A 20,665-nucleotide genomic window follows, 5' to 3' on the forward strand; every position below is an offset into this window, starting at 1 on the left:
GGGGAGAGCTGGAGACAAAGGAGCTGCAGGTCTGAACACCCAGTGAGCTTGGAGCCATGAAGTTTGTCATGCAATGAACTATAAATGGGATTGGCCAGGTCACCGTTTTAGGGTTTAATGATGACAAGCCTCTGACTGGGACCAGGAGAACCTGAAACTCACTCCATACTGGTCTGGTAGGAGGCTGATGATCTGTACTGGTTCCCCCTGCATCTCACCACACAGACACACAAATTATTATTCATTTCTTCTCCATTGGAAACAAACTGCACTTGGACATTTTCACCTCAAATATCTGGACAACCAAACCCTGAACTTTTCAAATGTGTGTCAGTCAGCTCGAACAGGTGACATAACATCACCAGGTAGCACGATGCGTCTCCAGGCTTTAGGGCTAAACTGAAGGTATTCATATAAATAAATGCACAGAAGTTGGTTTCACTCTGAGGATATCTATGAAACAGAAAACATTCAATATTAATCATCATTAACATATGAACATTCTCATTTCAATGGATAAATGAATTTTATTTTTCTCATATTCCACAAAGACATCATTATTTATATAAACTCACTTTAACAGTTTAAAATAAAACAAAAGGTATAGGCTGCAAATAAAAAAGAAAAGCATTAAAGAAAATGACCAAAAGAACTAAATTAGTCTTTAAACACTGTATTTGTTAATTATCTGAAATTCTAATCTTAATATATTTTTTATAAGAACTAGATGTTACACTTTCTATAGTCATTACAATTATTTAACTTTCTTAAGCTGAAACATCTGAATGTGACATTAGTTCTTTCTAAACATCCATCAAATTCAAATGAGCTTGAAGATTTGAAATGTGGTTTTTAAACAGATTTTTTCAAGTTTCCTATAATAATTGTATTTATATAACATCAGTTATTCACTGGACAATACAAACAGTTGTACACAAAGTAAAAGAAAAACAATAAAAAAAATACAAAATGACTTTGAAACACTTTGCATAAAAAGAAACTAATTAAAAAAAATTTATATTTTAAATCTCAGATTTTGTTATTGAGTCAACTGTTAATTAGCTGGTGTAAACAAACATGTTTTAGATTTGATTTAAAGGAAGCAACAGTTTCTAAGCATCTCAGGTTTTCAGGGAGTTTGTTCCAGAGTCGGAGAGAAAAGAAACTAAATGCTTCTTGAAGAGTCTTTTTGATGAGCTGCAGGGGTCTGGTGGATTTGTACTGCATCAACAGTCTAAACTACTGAAAATAAAGACATGCTCCAGGCTTCCTGTGCCCTGTTTCAACAAGCAACATTTTATTCTGCAAAAAAATTAGATAATGGTCAGTTCAATTTAGCAACACGTTTTCTGTGATTGTCAAAATCTAAATCCGTGTCCAAAGTGACACCCAGTCACCTCACATGATCTTCAGCTCCAGTGAGTCCAGTTGACTATTGATACTGAGGAACAATGGTTTCTGCCTTTTCTGTATGAAGTTAGAGGAAATTCTAACCCAACCACTCAGTCATATGGAGACGCTGATCAGTGAGGGAAGTCGACTGGTTATATGGTGAAAAAATATATAATGTTGTGTTGGTAACACTTTATTTGATGGGTTGTGCATGAGACTAACATGACACTGTACTAAACATGATATAACACCTGTTAGGAACATAAAGTAGTCTTTATGTTCCTAACAGGTGTTATATCATGTTTAGTACAGTGTCATGTCAGTGTTATACACTCCATCAAATAAAGTGTTACTGTTGTGTTTCATCAGCACACAACGTAATGGTAGAAAATGTTGTAGTACTACTGAGGATCAGATGGATGTTAATAGATACATCTATCGATACTTGAGGAAACCCATAATTGATTTTTGCTCATCAAAATTTGAAAGTATCAAATGACACTAAGTAATTCCAGTTTACCAAAGATGATCTGAACCAGTTTAGACCCAATTTGACTTTAAAACTGGGTATTTTGGATGCAAACAAGAAAAATTACTTTTACGTTCTACCACCAAAAACATAAACGTGGAGTTTGCTTTGTATAAGTGGAGGATCAGTGATGCCACAGACTTTAATCTCTTCTAAGGGAACTTGGTTGAAAACATCTGCATGTGGAATAAACATGAGCACTGGGACCTCAACATGTTCACCTGCACATCAGTGGCTCTTGTCCTTTTAGAGAGACTGATGGACTTTAGTTTTGATGTGGTTAATCAGAGTTCAGTCATCAGTCCCCCCGCTGTTTGTAAAGGGGTGTAGATTGGAGTCCCCCCTTTCTTTTGTCAGATGCTTTTTTTGATTGTTGATTCTATGTTGCATGACTTTGTGTTTTTGTGTTTAATGATGTAAAGCACTTTGAAATGCCTTGCTGCTGAAATGTGCTGTACAAATAAAATTTGATTGATTGATTAGAATCAGAGGATGACGCAGGTCGTTTGGTAATTCTTTTTCAGATCTTCTACTTCTCTGTCATGCTTTCTTCTCAAATCTTCTATTTTTGCTTTGAGCGTTTTCTCTTTGAGCTGAGACAGCTCCCCTAACAGGTTGTATTGTTTACTGTGACTGTTTTCTGCCTCTTCCATTTGTCTTCTATGCTTCTGTTTCAGTTCCAGTAATTCCTCCATGTGTTTTTCCACCAGAGATGTAAAATCCTTGGTGTATTTCTGCCTGAACTCGTTGAATTCTTCAGCCTTTTTTCTGGCTTCTTCTTCATATTTGGTTTTTATGGCTTCCAGTTTTTTCTCATAAGTTTCCTCTAATTCTTTTCTCTCTCTCTCTTCTTGTTCCTTTCTGATGCGATCTTCTTCTTTACTTTTTATCCGATCCTTTTCTCTTTCAAGCTCATATTCCTCTTGACGTTTTCTGAGTTTTTCTTGTTCCTGCCGACGTCTCTCTTCGTTTTCTTGATGTCGTTTTTCCCACCATTCATTTCTTTCCCTCTCCCAGTTTTCCCGCTCTTTTTGGATTTCTGTTTTGCTCTTCTTCAGCTCTTGATCAGTACTTTCCTTTTTCTCTTCTTCTGATTTTATTTTCTTCTCAAGATCTGCAAGTTTTTCTTCCCACTCCTTTTGTTTATGTTCCTCTTGCCTCTTTCTCATATTGTCCTCTTCTTCTCTCATTTCTTGTTCTTTCTTTCTCTGTTCTCTCTCTTTATCTATATTTTCTTCCATATCTTTAAGTTGTTTTTCTCTCAGTTTTCTCTCTGTTTCCATTTCTGCTCTTTGCTCTTCCATCTTCTTTTCCATTGCTTGTATTTTTTCCTGATGTTTTTGTTCCAGCTCTTCTTTCTTTTTCTGCATCTCTTCTTCCTTCTGTTTCAGGATTCTCTCCACCTCCATCTTTATTGCTGACTCAGCTTCCTGGAACATGTCGTTGTTGTAACACCCTCCACCGTTTTCAGTGACCACTGAGTCAACCTTCCTCAGCAGCTCCCTAACCTGGGAGCGATCCTGTGGGTTATTATTGTTAAACACATGGCATCTTCCCCCACAGTCATGGATCAGTTTTTTGACAAAGTCATCACAGTCGTTTTCGATGTAACTCTCAAAACTTTCCCCCTTTAAATCATCCTCTCTGGTGAACGTAATGATGATGAAATTTTGTGAATTCTTGCCAAAGTATTTCTTGATCAGATCAACAGTTTGTTTTTCCTCGTCAGTGAACCGTCCGATCTGCAGGACCAGCAGGATCACATGGGGTCCAGGAGCCAACATACTGATGCAGTTCACCAGTTCCTGTCCCACTTCATTGTTGGACAAAGTCGTATCAAACAAACCAGGCGTGTCGACAACAACAACAGGCCGACCATCAACTTCTCCCTTTGCTTTCTCACAAAACTTGGTGACCGACTTTCCACTGGCTTTAGATTTAAAATACTCTTTACCCAATATGGTGTTTCCTGTTGCGCTCTTTCCACTGCCAGTTTTCCCAATTAGCACCATCCTGAGACATTCCTTACTAAACTCTCCAGGCTCGTTTCCCATTTTATTCTTCTTCTTGATCTTCTGCAGTTCAGTTTTAAGCTCAGCATTAAACCTTTCCTGTCCTATAACCCTCTCCATCTGAGCTCTGGTGAACATATCCTTTGTATAGTCTTTGGACTTAAAAAAACTCTGATGTTCCACCATCTCTATCAGGTTTTTGATCTGCTGTCCGTCTCTGATGTTCAGAACTAAATATCTTCCTCTACAGCTCTGAATGAGATCCTGGATGTCCTTGTTCTCCTTTATAAAGTTACTCACAGCTGGGTGTTTAGGATCTAACTCTGTGGTGAAGAGGATGATGGTGAAGTCATTGACTCTGGAGCTGAATGTGTCCTGGATGGTGTGTAACTCTCCCTTGTCTTCATCAGTGAGGGGACCCACAGGTAGGACCAGGATGAAGGCGTGGACACCCTCAGGGTCACAGAGGGAGACACACCTGAAGGATTCCTCCATCACTTCCTGCTGAGCTTTTCCACCCAAGGCAGGCAGCTCCACCAGAGAAACCTGACGTCCAAACACCTCTCCCTGCTTTCTGACACGCTGTGAAGGAAGATCCTCATGACCTAGAATGGCCTTGGCTGCTGACGCCTTCAGTGGGTCACTGGGACCAAACAGAACCAGGTTCAGTGAAGGTTTCATTTGGTTTTCTTGGCATCTGCTGGTCTTTTCTGAGAATGTGAGAAATGTTTCTCTATTTATATCCACAACATTCTTGATCTTCTGCATTAATGTTTCTTGATCTTCGTTAAACATAATGTAGTGTTTTCCACCACATTCTTCCAGAAGTCCATTAGCAGAGGGATTCATTTCTTCATTGTGAGTTAATACAACCATGGCATGTTTGAAAGCATTTTGATTAAACAAACTCAAGACAAGCTTCAGTGTTTTCCTGTCCTTCTCAGTAAAATCTGTAGGTTTTACCAACAGCAGCAGAACATTTGGTCCAGGAAGGCAAAGCGTCACACAACTCTGTATTTCTTCTACTAAAGTTTCGACTGTGAGTCTGAAGATGTCAGGAGATTTTACAACTTTCACTGGTTTTCCTCTCCATATCCCATGAGCCAACTCACTGTGCTTGAAGGGGTTAAGTTTAAAAAACTTTATGTGCTTTTTATTCAAGATGGCGTCGCAGAGGGATTTCTTCTTGTCCTCACTTTTTCCAAACATCACAATCCTGAATCCATCTGAAAAAAATAACATGTATATTTAACTCATGCAAACTAAATAAAAACTTTAAATATTGAACTTTGTACCATGCTTTGTTTTTTACTCTCAAAACATCTGTGAGGGAAAAATGTATGCATACCAAAAAAACATCCCAGTTGTTTTTTCTATTTTTATGATTTTTTTTTTTTTTATTAGTTTGACTTGATCAAAATGTTAGCATGTTTTGCCTGCACACCATTCAGTGGAACTGCAACATAGGGCACTATGTGCCTGGAAAATGCACAAGCGGGGAGCTTTAAAGGATTTTGCTAAATTATTTTCTCTGTAACTTCTGAAAAAACTACTGAGTCTCCATTACTTACCGTTCTCTGTTGTAGGACTAGAAATCAGATGGACTCCCTCCTTTCTTAAATCTTCACTTAGTTTTTGTGCTCCATCCTTGAACACATCACAGCTCAGACATCCATTGTTTTCTCTCACAATTTGACCTAACCGTGTCAGCAGCTCAGTATGATTAATATTCTTCACCTGCAAGTGTCTGTACTGACATTTAACAACCATCTCCTTTAAGAGTAGGTCAGGTGAATCATCGTCTCTCTTCTCTCTGGATGTGCAAATCAGAACCATTGAATGATCAAATGATCGATCACTCAGACGTGTCAGGAACTTGCAGAGTCTCCATTTCTGTTCTTCACTGAAATCCTCAGGCTGCAGAACCAGCAGGAACACATGAGGTCCAGGATCAGAGAGGCTCACACAGCTTTCCACATGATCACTGAGTTCGTCTTCAGACAGGCTGGAACGCAGGAGGTCTGGGGTGCTGATGATGGTTACTGACTTATCCTCAAACTCTCTGCTGAATTTCTCACACTGGCCTGGTGCTTTCTCACTGCTTATCTTTGCTTCTTTCAGGATGAAGTTCCCCAGCGATCTCCTCTCTGACCAGCTGTTCCCCAGCAGAACAATACGGAGCTCTGAGACTGACAAAAACAGAAAGAATAAAGAATAGGTAATACTTAAATCATCGCTAAGAGTTTTCATGACTGCAGTGTTAGTAACTGATCATATGTGGACCACAGATGAACAAAACCAAATAAGCATCAACATTATGACACTTTTCAACATTTCATGTGTTTTTCTTCCATTCTAGCCTACAGTGGAAATTAATCAAACCTTAAGATACTGACTCCTGGTCCCATTACATTATGGTGGTACCTCCAAAAAACAGGACAAATAAAAGCTACTTTATTTTAAAACCCATGTTTACCCATAGCAATAAAATTGGGACAAATCAGGAAAAGTTTAACATCAAAAGCAGAATTTAGTAAATAAAATATATTAGGACGATTAAATAAGATGTTAGATTTGTTCCAGCACAGGTGGACTGTCAAGGAGTATTAATCCAGATTAAAAACAAAAATACAGAATATCTCAGTCTGAGAAAATAATTCCCCTCTGAACTTGACAATTTAAATAATATTTTACCAAAATAAGAAAACTCATTTCAGGCTTGTGTATGGGGAAAGTTTTTCTGTCATAATCCAGGAGCACACATGTTCAGTCTGAAAGCAGGATTTTATGTTTTTTGCTCTCAAAACTTAATACTTTTGCTTACATGTTCATTTTCAAAGCAGGACTTCATGTCTTTCTTCTCAAAACCTGTAATTACACTCAAAACTTCTCTTTGCATTCAGACTTAGTCTCTGTTCAGACTCTCTGCTGAGGTTTTGAGTGTTACAGGGGAAGAGCATTAAAAACCAGAGGATTTAGTGAGGAAAGATCAGTCAGGATCAGAGCTGGAGCTGTTCTTCAGTCTGTTTCCAGCTCAGCTTCTCCATGTCGGTATTTAGCTATAAAGATGCTACGAGTCAGAGCCCAACATGCTGAAAATGGCTTTTTATGAATGTGAAAGAATCAGGGATGAATTTTCTGTTCACAGTTAGGTAGTTTGTATTTTAACCGTGTCTTTAGCCTGTGCCTACCAGGATAACTCCCCATCATCCAGCCAGTTACAGGCCATCTTCAGCCATCTGATTTTGGTGTGTCGATAAAAAAATAAAATAAAAAAAACATGACTTCTTATTTTCACAGTTGGTTACGTCCTAATCCCCAACATGGATTAGGAAGTAAAAACATTTTTCATCATTATTTTTATTCTGGTACCTTATAATTACTGTTTTTCTAACCCATCTATATAGTCAGTTTTAATAACAATATTACAATAGTGTTAGAAGAAATGTTTAGTATTTTATCTTATGTTTACGTTTTTGATGTGTGAAGTTGATTTAATGGTGCTGTATATCACCGTTGTTCATCAGGTCCTGCATTGCAGCTACAGGAGGAAACAAATAGAAACTGGACTCTGCACTACTCAGCTTGGAGGTGCAACAAGACTGTGACTCAAGATAAAGCAACAGAAGAAACAGTAACGCTATGTAATTAACTCAAGATGTCAGAATAAGCTATGTAACTAAGGACCGCCCTAAGGAAATAAAAAGAGAGGGTACAGCAGAACGTGCTTTAGAGCGGCTCAGATTGTAACTGAAGTACGTCTCTGTCCGTTCTCCTTGCAAGTACATCTAAAACTCTCTTGTCTTTCTCCTTTATACCTGAATGTTTGAATATTGTAGATTGTTTGAACCTGACAAATAGGTAGATTTAAAATATGACTTTTCTTTAAAAATATACATATCAAATCTTTGTCAACTCTTGTATCAAATATAAACATTGTGCTCTTCATTCAGAAAGTACCCAAAACACTTAAATAATCACATCAAATGTTAGAAACATTGTCTTTAATGCTTTCTTTGATTCCCAAATATAATCCTGCATGAGAGAAAATGTGTTAATGACAAGCATTAACCTAAAATACTTGGTAGAATGTTAAGTAAGATCTATCACATTCAATATGGCGGACGTTGTGACGTATAACAACAATGGCCTATTCATGTCTATGCTTTAGTTTACTCACAAATCCTTTGGATTTGTCACAGATGTGAGGGATAAATGAGCCCTTGTCCATGACACTGCGAGTCTCATTCAACAGCTGAATTGGAGTTTGCTTCAACACCGGCTACATGGAGAACCCTGGCAAAACACGACCATTCAAACCACAGCAGAGAAGTCCAGAGAATTCCTTTCTGTCCGCTGTGCGATAAAAGTCTTTGGCTGTTTCTCAGTACATGTTCTTCTCTGTGCTTGTGTTCTCGTGAACTTCTGAAACATCTTTGACTGCGGTGCAAGTACTGTTCCAATTCTAAGTACGTAACAAGGCAGGAATGTACCAGATGTGTTCTTGCTCCACCCATTTGATCAAGGATGCATCAAAGCATTCCTTCTGTGGATGTGAGCCAGAAAAATATCCCACAATGCAATGCACCACCAGCAGCAGTAGAAGGTGACTACAGAAATACATCGCTCTTTTATCACTATTATTTTGGCACAAAAATAGTTTTAATATGTTTTTTTGGTGAGAACTTGGAACTCATAGCTTCATCTGTCCACTCAGTTCATTCATTCATTCACACTATTCAAACCCAGCAAGTTACGAAAAAGGAAAACATAAGTAAGTCACCAGTGACAGAAACAGGTTTTACAGTATAGGCTCCTAAAATCAGTTCTAGGAGACTAATCTTTGAACTCACAGTCTGGTCGTATGGAATCCGGGCTGCTGCTGCGATGCAGAGGTTTGACATCAGCTCCTACAATAAGAATACAGCAAAGTTCAGGAAGTTATTTCCATTGAAGCAAAAAACATTTAAAAACACCACAACAAGTCCAAACTAATCCAAACTAACTAGTTAGTTTGGACTTTTGGACTTTTTATGGTGTTTTTAAAGTTGTAGTGCAACTATATGGTGTTTGCATTGTACTGATAAAGTCTTACCAGATTGACTGCCTGCAGATGCCATTTTGCACAGGTTTAAATCATCTGTAAGAAAAAAAATATATACATTTTAATTTACTTTACAACTTTTTTGCTATTATAAATTATTTGCATTATTGTGCTGTGAATCTCTAAAGTTTTGTAAATTTCAAACAATTAGCAAATATAAAAGAAAAATCTATATAAATATTTATATTTACAGACATAATGATTGATGTTAAGCTGTTTAGTAAAAATTAAAATACTAATTACAAATCTCTGTTACAGCTGAATCGATATGATAATTTAATATTGTCAGCGTGTTTATCATTGTGTCAACATGAACAGAGGCAGATGCTCTTTACTGGAATCAGGCTATTTTACCTGTGTAAAAAAGAAACAAGACCAGAAACATAAAAAATCTGGATGAGCATAAAAAGGGAAAATATAGATTACCATTAATACAATAAAAAGAGGTTTTGTTTTATGAGGTTTTATGACCTCGAAGGCCCATTTATCCAACAAACACTACATTGTGGATACAAACTCCAAACCCCCATTTAGGGTCAGACTACAGAAATTAATAAAAAAAATAAATATATGTATGTGTGTGTGTGTGTGTGTGTGTGTGTGTGTGTGTGTGTGTGTGTGTGTGTGTGTGCGTGTGTGTGTGTGTGTGTGTGTGTGTGTGTGTGTGTGTGTGTGTGATCTTTACTTCATTCTGGGGCCTTGGGACATATGGGAAACTTTGGATTATTTTTAAAACTTTTTAAATACATATGAAGGAACAAAATAATAATAATAATAATAATAATAATAATAATAATAATAATAATAATAATAATAGTCATAGGATACAAGAAGAATCTGGTGATAGTCAGCACAATTAATGATAATTTTTGTTTTTGTAATAGTTGCTTAAGTCACATATTTACATGAATTAGTGACAGCAATAACAAAGAAAAAACATATGTAACACTGATAAACTAAATAACAATTCAGTTCCATTTCAATGTGATATGTTGCTCAAAGTGTTCAAGTAAATTCAGTTTTAGTTCCACTCCATTTAGTTTTTCATACATTCATGCTTCATGTTATTTATCAGTCATAACATTTCATAACATTGTATCATCACTCAGAGGTCCTCAACTTTTAGATGCATTTCTGCTTCACAGCTGAGGAGATTTAATGGAGGGTTGTGTGTCTTTGGTACAGTTAAAAAAAGAATTTAGTTTGCAGACTTTTGTTTATCAAAGTTGCATTAAATTGTTTTAGTTTAGTTTATCTCTTTCTTATTTAAAACCAACTATATTTATACCTGCTATAATTGTGTGTTGCCAACATGTTTTCTGAATGAATCAAATGTTTGTTATATTTGAGGATTTATCAGCATGAAAACTGATGGGAAATTTGTATTTTTGATAATTGGGGGAGGGGGGAGGATCTGCAAGAGAAATTCAGCATCAGTTTTTGTCTTCACAGATTCTTGAGAAGAAATAGCAATAAAACATCTGAACCTGGAGGAAAAATCAAACTATTAAATAAAAAACATCCCAGTAAAGAGTAAGTGATATTTCTGCAATAAATCAGCAGACATAGTGCAACGCACATTTTGTGTGAGAAACTGCTGAAAACTCAGGCCACACCTTTGCTGAACAATGAAAAAGCCTTCAGTGTTTCCTGAACCGTGACACTCGTCATAAGTTTTCTTGTTCTGTTCGATCACATCACCATAAATTAAGGATTTATTGCTAATTCAGCTCAGAAGTGTGAAATAAAGGAAAGAATCTCCGTAGCACAGAGAGGCTTTTACTGCATGTGAAAAATAAAACACTTCATGTTTGTTACTCCCCGAATATTTTCAGCAACTTCTGCGTTAGTATGAATTATATTTTCCATGGAGACATAATTTCTGTTAAATAATTGTGATTCTTCATCTCGATTAATTTCTTCAGGTTAGTGCGCCTTAAAGTGCAAAAAGCAAATCAGAAAAAAAAAGTAATCTGAAAAAGAGAGACTTACCTGCGCTTGAATTGATGTCTAAATCATTTTAGTTCAATATCTATCTGAGTATTACAATGAATTCAACAGAGCTAATTTAATCAACACAAAACTACGATTTAATTTAATTCATCTGCAGTGTGAGCTCTGTTTCCTGCTGCGCCACAGAGAGTGAAAGAGAAAGAGTTTGAAAATGAGGGAAATAAACTGGTGGGGGAGGGTCGTGGCTTTCTGAAGACGAAAACAGGAAACACAAAAGTAGGAACATAATAATCAGCAACAGGGAGGTAAAGTTACTTCAAACAGAGTAAACATTTATGAATCTCACCACTGTTCTGTTTATCGTTCATATATTTATAAATCTGACAAAGAAACAAAGATTTCACTAAATGATACACAGACATGTGATGCCACAGCTCCACCTGCTGGAGACCAAGAGAAAAACAAGTCTGTCCTGTAAATAGACGCCTGAGCATTTTGTACCTCTGGAGGCATCAGCAGAGGTGATGAAATGACTGCTGCTGTGGACAGCTTTACCAACTCTACCAACTCTACCAACTCTACCAACTTTACCAACTCTACCAACTTTACCAACTCTACCAACTCTACCAACTCTACCAACTCCAACTCTACCAACTCTACCAACTTTACCAACTCTACCAACTCTACCAACTCTACCAACTTTACCAACTCTACCAAGTCTACCAACTCTACCAACTCTACCAACTTTACCAACTCTACCAACTCTACCAACTCTACCAAGTCTACCAACTTTACCAACTCTACCAACTCTACCAACTTTACCAGCTTTACCAACTCTACCAACTCTACCAACCTCTCCACATGGTGTCAGCAGAACCATCTGCAGCTCAAAGTGGAGAAGATGAAGGAGCTGGTTGTAGATCTGAGGAGGAACAAGACACCAGTGACCCAAACATAACCGGCTCTCTACAGGAAGGACCAGAGCTGTGTCTGTCCTCTGAGATGCTTTAGCATCTGCTGGATTATGCCCAGGATTTTTACTCTTTGCTGTTTCCTGTTGGGGCTGCAGGTTTAAGGTAGCAGATGCCAACAGACCCAAAAAACTGTGAGATCAGTGATCTGGGAGTGAAGCTGGACTCTGATGGCACTGTGAGACAGGAGGATGCTGTACAGGCTGCATGCCATCTTGGACAAAGTCTCTCATCCATGATATGCTGGTCAAACACAGAAACTCCTTCAGGAGAAAAGTGATTCCATCTAAATGTACTACAGAGCAACACAGGAAGTCATTTTGTGCAACTGGACTCCATAACTCATCCCTTAATGTTTCACTCCCTCTATGGTGTGAAACAGTTTTAAACATTTCTGTGGATAACCAACATTATGTGCAGTAACTTGAATTACAACCAAACTTATTTCTACAACTCCCCTTAAGCTATTTGCAATACATAAGGGCTGGGACTTCAATGTGTCAATTTTGATTAACTACACAACCTTTAATGCAATCAGTTGCTTTTTTTTGTTTGTTTTTACATATAAAGGTCTCAAGCCAGAAACTTTGTATTGTGTTTCTGGTAAATCTGATGCATGAGCAACATCCTCTAAAAGCATCGATGGATGATGAAGCCATTTCTCTCGGCCCTCTGGGTTTTTATTTCTGGTTTTAAACTGATCTGATTGGATGCTGGAAAAGAAAACTAATGTTGTGTTCAGGTTGTGCTAAAAGGAGTTAGCCTGTTAGAGAAGCTATTCAAGCCTAAAATAGCATCTTGATGCTAAACATCTGGACTGTGGACAGTGATGTCAGTGTCTAAAGAAACTCCATGTCTAGTCTGGGAAGCTGAATAGCTTTACCTGAAGAACAAATGATAAAATATAAATATGTTGCTGAACTTCTATGTCTATTTAGTCAGTAATTTTCCAATTTTCTGGGTTTTGAACTGGATTTCCTTTTTGTTGATAGTTTTAAATCAACATGAGATTAATTGCAATAAATTATTCACAGACCCTCCAGTTAACTCAGTGTTTCTTGAATTGAGTCCCATCTCTGCCGTATGTAGCCGATTCGTTCTAAGGAGGTTCTGATCTCCACATCTATAAAACTAAAGGTCTGCAACCTTTCAGTGCATAAAGTTATTTTTCTCCTCAGTCCAGCAAATGTGTTTGTTTGGATTTCACATGTTACATATTTGAAAAAAGAAAATATTTTGATAAATATTTAGTGAAGGAAATGAAAACACAAAACACCATTTTATTTTTATTTTACAGTACAGAATAACACACTTTTTCAAAAATAAAAAAAGAATAAGTACAGTTCCTTATAGGGATAATGTCAGTCTCATGTTTTGCTCTGACTCATTGATTATAGATTATAGTTCAGTGTTTTGCCACCTTCAGTTTTTCTCTGAGGACTGAATTATAAACTAATCTGGAGTCTCTTAGCTCAACGTCCTGCAGTCAGAATATCCACATCATAACGGCTTTAAGAAAATAAAAATATTCATTTCACATCAACATTTTTCATAATCTTTTCAACATTTGAAAAATTAACCTCATAATAGAAGCTTCATTTCTATAAGTAGTGCAATATGTGTGATTGTTTTTGAACTTTTTAATGCTTCAATATTATTTTATCTACAAGAAAAATTTATTTAGTTTCTGAATCATTTACATTTTTAACATTTTGACGGTTATAAGCAGCTATGAAATAATAAACTGTTTAGTGTATCAGTCATTCATGATGCACTAAATGATTCTCTGTTTATTCACTGTCACATCCTGTTTTTATTTTAATGATGTAAAGCACCTTGAAAGGCCTTGCTGCTGAAATGTGCTGTACAAATAAAATTTGATCGATTTTAACAAAGACCTGGAACAACAAGCTTTGGTAGCATTTTATTGAAGGGCTGATCATAAATCTGACATGACATGACGGAGTTTTCACACCATTAATAGATTTTCAATACAACTTTTAGTTCAACTTTACATTAAAAGTGTCATTATTTACCAAATGCCAAGAGTCAGAACTGTTCATGAAGACTCCTTCATGATAATGACAGCATCATGTCTCAGCCCTTCATGTAAAGTTTTACCAAAGGTTTTGATGCTGTTAGTTTTATTGATCAGCAGGTTGAAGGCAGCAGGAAACGTCTCAGCTTGAAGAATCAGAACATCTGGTGAACCCGCCCAGAACCGTCTGATCACACCGTCATAAAGATTCACGTCTGCATTGTTTTCTGAAAATAATGAATATTTATTTTAAAATAGTGAGAAACTAATCAGACCAACTGTCAGAGTTCTAGTGAGATTTCATGTCTTCTCTCATTTCTTTACTGTTTTATCACATACTGGTAACGTTTGACTGTTCGTCAGGATGAATCATTACTGTGTTTTGCATGTCTTGTCAAAGTGTTTAATTATTGGCATGTAGGGGTTGAAAACTTTGACCATCCCTTTGATCTCGGCCTGTTTTCTGACTCCTTCCTCCAGTCTCTTTCTCATCTCTTCCATCTCTTTCTTGTGTTTCTCCTCCAGTTGTTTGATCTCATTTTCCTGCAGTTCTTTTGATGTTTTCTCTTTAACCATTGTTCCATATTTTTCTTTCTCCTCTTCATATTTTTCTATGAGGTTATTGATTCTCATCTCCTCCCTCTGCTGTCTCTGTTTTTCTTCCTCACGTCTCTTTTCTTTCTCTTCTTGTCGTTTCTCCTCCATCAGCCTTAATTTCTCTTCCAGTTCTTTTCTTTTTATCTCCAGTGATTCATCAGCAGCTTCACCTTTTACTCCTGATTCCATCTTTTCCTCTAAAACTGCCAGCTCCTCCATCAACAGTATCTTTTCCTTTTCTTCCTGAATTTTCCTCCACTTCTCTTTTTTCTCCATATATTTTGGTTCTTTCTTTCTCAGCTCAGTTTCTCTGCTGATCTCTTCCTCCATTTGCTGCAGTATTTTTCTCTGCTGGTTAATTTCTTCTTCCAGTTTTCTTTTCATCGCCTCTTTTTCTGCTTCATGGTTTCTCTCCAGCTCTTTGACCTTCTTGTTTATTTCTTCTTCTCTCTGGTTTCCAATGTTCTGCATTTCTTTCTGTATAGCAGCTTCAGCCGCCTGCAGCATCTCGTTGGTGTAGAAACTTCCTCCATTTTCCTTCACCATGTCGTCGATCTTTCTGATCAGCTCTCTGACCTGAGATCGATTTTCTACGTCAGAATTATTGAACACATGGTATCTCCCTCCACAGTCAGCGATCAGCTTCCTGAAGGAATCCTCACTTTCCTTTTCAATATAATCTTCAGCAGTGAGGCCATTTTTCTTCAGTGAATCTCCTCCGGTTAAAAGAACGATGGTGAACTTCTCTGAATTCTTCCCAAAGGTTTTCCTGATCATTTCTACCGTTTCCTTCTCCTCTGGTGTGAATCTGCCGATCTGAACAACCAGCAGGAAGACATGCGGACCAGGAGCCACCAGAGTGACACAGCCCACCAGCTCATCCTGAATCTGTTTCAGACTCAAACTGCTGTCAAACAGTCCAGGTGTGTCGACCACAGAAACTGACCGTCCGTCTATTTCAGTCTTTTCCTTCACACATCGCTTTGTAACGGATCTTTGACTCGGTTTTGCTTCGAACTCTTCTCTTCCCAGGATGGTGTTTCCTGCTGAACTCTTTCCACTGCCGGTCTTCCCGATCAGAACTATTCTGATTTTATTTGGATTTTCTTTAACACCTGTGGGAAAAATACATGAAAAAGGACAAGTCATAGAATCACACAGGGAAGCTGAAGCAAAACTGAAACTGACTGATACTTTAACTAGACGTCTAGTTTTAAACCCAGAGGGAGAGAAAATGACCCAGTGCTAATGAACAACAACCGTTTTAAAATGAACAGATGCAGGCAGGTATGGACACAATGACATCATCAGTCATCATCCATACATTCTCTATGAACGTTTGTGCATATGGATATGTGTATCTGCTGAATGCATGTAATGATGTTAATATTATTCTTCTGAAAGACGTCAATATGTCCAGCAGATCAACCAACTTCCCTTTAACAGTTTCATAAACTTTGTTTTCCTGCTAGAATTTAAAGAACTGAAACCAGTTTGACCAGTGAGGAGAAACAGTGACTGAGCAAAAAGAGTCAGAGTTATTAGATCCTGCTCAGTTTATGGATGGTATTAATGCTAAGACCTGGATAAATAGAAACAGGATTAACAGCTTATAGTTTATAAGACTCGTACCTTCCCATGTTGACAGGACGGTTTTCTGGCTGCTGATTGGTTCCCTCTCCTCCGTCTCCCTGAAAGAGTCCAGGACCGTCTGCTGCTGCTGAGGGACTGCAGGATCACAAAATAACCTTCAGGTGGCGCTGCAACAGGCTTTTTATCAGGTTTTCATTCAGATCATACACAGAACATTGCATGGCATCACTGGACCGTTTATCAACTTTATTCATAAACATGAACAGCTGCACAGATGTATTTAGTTTAGTTTATCTGCTGCCATGTTTAACTCAGCAGCTGCTGAGCATCATGTTGGTGTATCTGCCTCAACGATCCTGGACTTCAGAGGACTGGAATCCACAATCCATCTTATTATCAGTGGACACAGGGTGGAGGTTGTCTGGAGCTTCAAACACCTGAGGTGACCAGAACCACAAGGCAACCAGAACCACCAACACTTGACCGAAAGCCATGAAGGAACACCAGAGGCTTCTGGTGCTGAGATCATGTTGGATCCACTTTTATCCTCAAACTGATCCGTCCTAAGCTTTCATTGTGTTGCAGACGAACTACCTGCCTGCCTCCTGGATTAGAACGACTCAGAGCTGATCAGAACCGATCCCTGATCAGAACCAATTCCTGATATGAACCGATTCCTGATATGAACCGATCCCTGACATGAACCGATCCCTGACATGAACCGATTCCTGACATGAACCGATCCCTGATATGAACCGATCCCTGATATGAACCGATCCCTGACATGAACCGATCCCTGACATGAACCGATTCCTGACATGAACCGATCCCTGATATGAACCGATCCCTGATATGAACCGATCCCTGACATGAACCGATCCCTGATCAGAACCATTTCCTGATATGAACCGATCCCTGACATGAACCGATCCCTGATATGAACCGATCCCTGACATGAACCGATCCCTGATCAGAACCAATTCCTGATATGAACCGATCCCTGATCAGAACCGATCCCTGATATGAACCGATCCCTGACATGAACCGATCCCTGACATGAACCGATCCCTGACATGAACCGATCCCTGATATGAACCGATCCCTGATATGAACCGATCCCTGACATGAACCGATCCCTGACATGAACCGATTCCTGACATGAACCGATCCCTGATATGAACCGATCCCTGATATGAACCGATCCCTGACATGAACCGATCCCTGATCAGAACCAATTCCTGATATGAACCGATCCCTGACATGAACCGATCCCTGATATGAACCGATCCCTGACATGAACCGATCCCTGATCAGAACCAATTCCTGATATGAACCGATCCCTGATCAGAACCGATCCCTGATATGAACCGATCCCTGACATGAACCGATCCCTGACATGAACCGATCCCTGACATGAACCGATCCCTGATATGAACCGATCCCTGATATGAACCGATCCCTGATATGAATCGATCCCTGATATGAACCGATTCCTGATATGAACCGATCCCTGATATGAACCGATCCCTGATATGAACCGATACCCGAGTCTCTGGAGCCGACCTCCAACCCAGACACCAGAACTCTGAACCTTATTCTTCTAACCAGGAAGATGATTTGTTTCAAAACCGCTGAAAAAAAATCACCATTTCTAGAAAGAGGTCTGTGGATCCTGTTTCCATGGAGACGTGAAACTGTTGATGCTGAACCTGCAGAGGTTCTGCTGTGGCAGTGAACCCAAAGTACCAGAGGTTCTGCTGAGAGCCGGTCTGAGTCTCTGGTCTACAACATTACTGTGCTGCATTATTGTTCTCCAAACCTCATTTTCATTTGTTTTCTTGTTTTAATTAGTTAATTTTGAAGTTATTTTTTAATATTCTATTTCATTTTGTCAGTTTGGTGATTAATCTGATTTGATTCCTATTTTATTATTCAGTATTTTACTTTTATCTTATCATGGCACTAGTTAAAGAAAGAGGTTGTTTGTGGAATAATTGAGCTGTAAAATTGGACTATTTGTTAATAAATTCTTAGATTTAATTAAAAGTCTGTCAGTGATGATTCTGTGAAGTTTCTTCTGCTGGTGGTTTGAACTCATTCATTTAAAAGACCAAGTTGGTTTTTACTCCAGAGATGCTGGAGCTGGTTCCCAGTTAATCTAAAGAATTTTAATTTGTTAATTTAATTAATCCTATGTTACTGATTACATTTATTAATGTTACATAAGCCAAACAATGATTCAAATTCTGGTTCCTGATCATCTTGATGCCTCCTGTTGATGTTAATACAACATTTTTGGTTTCCAGGAATCTGATTCCCAGCATCTTTGGACCAAATGAGACACAGAGATCACATTTCATTTAGAAAACAGTTTGACTGGTGGAGAAACTTTATGAAATCAGGTTTATGACGACTCTTATAGGATCTTATTGGCTGCTAGGGTTAGGCTTAGATATTTCCAGGTGTGTGTGTGTGTGTGTGTGTGTGTGTGGTTTATAGTTTGGGATTTAATTCAACCTATCAGTGATTTTTGACCAAACTCTTCCTATAAATTTATTTCCTGAAGCTGTAATTTACCACAGGCTACAATGAAAACGAGCCTCACTCTGTTTTAACCTGAAGCTTCTTTATCAACTGAAAAACAGTTAAATTTTCCTTAAAACTGATGAACTATAACAAAACAATTAGTATTTTATCTATAACCAGGCAGTTTCCTCCCAGCAGACCTTCTGGAAGCAGGTTTTGCTCATCTAGTCCTGAACCTGAGTTTCACTGTTTTCTGAAAAAGGTGTCTGGACACCATGACGTGGAAACTGACCACAGAACCAACGAAGGACAAAGAATTACAGGAAGCTTCAATTCTGAGGAACCAGTGGAGAAGCAAGAGCTTTAAAGCAAAAACAAATATTAGTCCAGAACCAAATATGGACTAGAAGGTGCAGCAGTGATGGATCTGGTTCTCACATCAACAACAACAACAACAACAACAACAATAACAACAACAATAACAACAATAACAATAACTTCTCTTCAGGGTTTGGACCAAACTGACGTATTTAGGAACTTTTGACTGAATCAAAATGTTTTATCCTCTTATATCTTCTATAATCTCTGGACACTTTTCAACAGACAATCCAAAAGTCTGACCTGTCCACTTGGACATGAAGGGTTTCAGGTTGATGACCGGTTTGGGTTTGTTGTTCTGGCGGACAGGATCCTGGACCGGCGGCAGCTGAGGGGCTGCAGGACGACAAGTTTATTTTCCCTCCACATTTTAACCACAGAAAATGTTTGTAGAAAAAAGCAGAAGATGGATGTTTCTTTCTATTTAAAAACTAACTGCTCTGTTTTCAGTAAATGATGTAAAATTATTTAAACTGCATTACAGTAACCAAACACTTACAGCTGCTGCAGCTTCCTGCATGTTTCCTCTGGTATTTTGATGAATTGTAGAATAAAAATTCCTACTTTTATTCACAGAGAATAACCAAGAATCCAGATGAATTATTACAGTTGGACTAATAACTCCTGGCATCTCCATTATTTACAGCATCATCATCATGTGCTGCATTAATTTGTCCCTCATTCTATTTATTTTCTATTTTTACGTCTTCATCAAAAGTCCAGCATGAATTATCTTCATCCTTGTGTCCATCAGCAGCATCTTTACTGACCAATCATGATGATTTGAAAGTAAATTGAAACCTGAAGAGGCAAATATGGTGGAGCAGAGTTCAAGTTTATGAATATTCAGATCTACATGACCTTTGACCTTTAGGAATCTCACCTTCCAACATGGAAATGATGGTTTTAACTCCCTCTGCTGGTTCTGACCGGCGGTTCGGCTTAGGCGGTAACCGGGGCGGTAACCGGGGCGGTAACCGGGGCGATAACTGGGCCGGCTGCTGCTTCTTCATCTCAAAGGCTGCAGAACCAGAACCGTGATGAGTTTTGATCCAGTGAAGCAAGCAGAGCAGAGACTCTGCCATGTTTTTATCTTATTGTTTTAATTTCATGTAAAAATGTTTACAGATATTTGCACCATTTAAAAATGTGATCAATCATTAAAACATTTGGTTAATGCGACATTTGAAGCAAACTAGAAATGGGCCAAACATTCAGCTCACAGCTGGAACGTCGGGGGTCCAGGCTGCTGCGGCGCCGCTCAGGTCCGACATCATCTACGATAAAAACACAGCAAGTTTTAACCAGAGAAATACGGTTTTAACAAACAAACTAAATATGTTTCATCATTTGGAGATATCTACATATGGAGCAGCATTGCTATATTTTCATTACAAATAAATAAAATCTTACCAAATTCGGATACGACGTTGTACAGGTGGGCTTCATCTGCCAGGAGAGAAGTTAGACTGCATTTTAATTTAAGGGTAACGTGATAATAAAGTTTCTGAAGCTTTTCAACAAAAAACAAAGGATATTATTTGGATTAAATCATTATAACTCAGATTTCTG

General features: G+C 38.1%; 2 protein-coding genes across 2 annotated transcripts; both read right to left on the reverse strand.

Annotated features, from left to right (window-relative positions):
- Positions 1 to 507: 507 nt before the first annotated feature.
- LOC148157566 (uncharacterized) lies at positions 508 to 11,184 on the reverse strand. Its single transcript, XM_088008576.1, has 5 exons — positions 11,030 to 11,184; positions 9,029 to 9,073; positions 8,787 to 8,843; positions 5,505 to 6,122; positions 508 to 5,159 (listed from the first exon to the last, which is right to left on the reverse strand). The coding sequence occupies exons 2-5, from the start codon at positions 9,051 to 9,053 to the stop codon at positions 2,407 to 2,409; spliced, it is 3,453 nt and encodes a 1,150-aa protein (XP_087864702.1). The 5' UTR covers positions 9,054 to 9,073; positions 11,030 to 11,184; the 3' UTR covers positions 508 to 2,406.
- Positions 11,185 to 13,943: 2,759 nt separating this feature from the next.
- LOC106909029 (uncharacterized) lies at positions 13,944 to 19,870 on the reverse strand. Its single transcript, XM_014975323.2, has 4 exons — positions 19,864 to 19,870; positions 19,337 to 19,429; positions 16,229 to 16,324; positions 13,944 to 15,711 (listed from the first exon to the last, which is right to left on the reverse strand). Exons 1-4 carry the CDS (start codon positions 19,868 to 19,870, stop codon positions 14,372 to 14,374), a joined length of 1,536 nt encoding a protein of 511 aa, XP_014830809.2. The 3' UTR covers positions 13,944 to 14,371.
- Positions 19,871 to 20,665: the final 795 nt, after the last annotated feature.

The sequence above is a fragment of the Poecilia mexicana genome, unplaced genomic scaffold (genome assembly GCF_051168715.1).
Source record: "Poecilia mexicana isolate PSO_F unplaced genomic scaffold, ASM5116871v1 scaffold_9, whole genome shotgun sequence".
NCBI classification, from domain to species: Eukaryota; Metazoa; Chordata; class Actinopteri; order Cyprinodontiformes; family Poeciliidae; genus Poecilia; species Poecilia mexicana.

Coding starts and splice junctions, on each gene's coding strand:
- LOC106909029 (XM_014975323.2), bottom strand. Junction 16,325..19,336: donor CTTCATGTCCAAGTGGACAG/GTCAGACTTTTG, acceptor GTGATCCTGCAG/TCCCTCAGCAGCAGCAGACG. Junction 15,712..16,228: donor CGTCCTGTCAACATGGGAAG/GTACGAGTCTTA, acceptor TTTTTCCCACAG/GTGTTAAAGAAAATCCAAAT.
- LOC148157566 (XM_088008576.1), bottom strand. CDS start 9,053: ATGGCATCTGCAGGCAGTCAATCTG. Junction 6,123..8,786: donor GGATTCCATACGACCAGACT/GTGAGTTCAAAG, acceptor TGTTTTTGTCAG/TCTCAGAGCTCCGTATTGTT. Junction 5,160..5,504: donor TAGTCCTACAACAGAGAACG/GTAAGTAATGGA, acceptor TATTTTTTTCAG/ATGGATTCAGGATTGTGATG.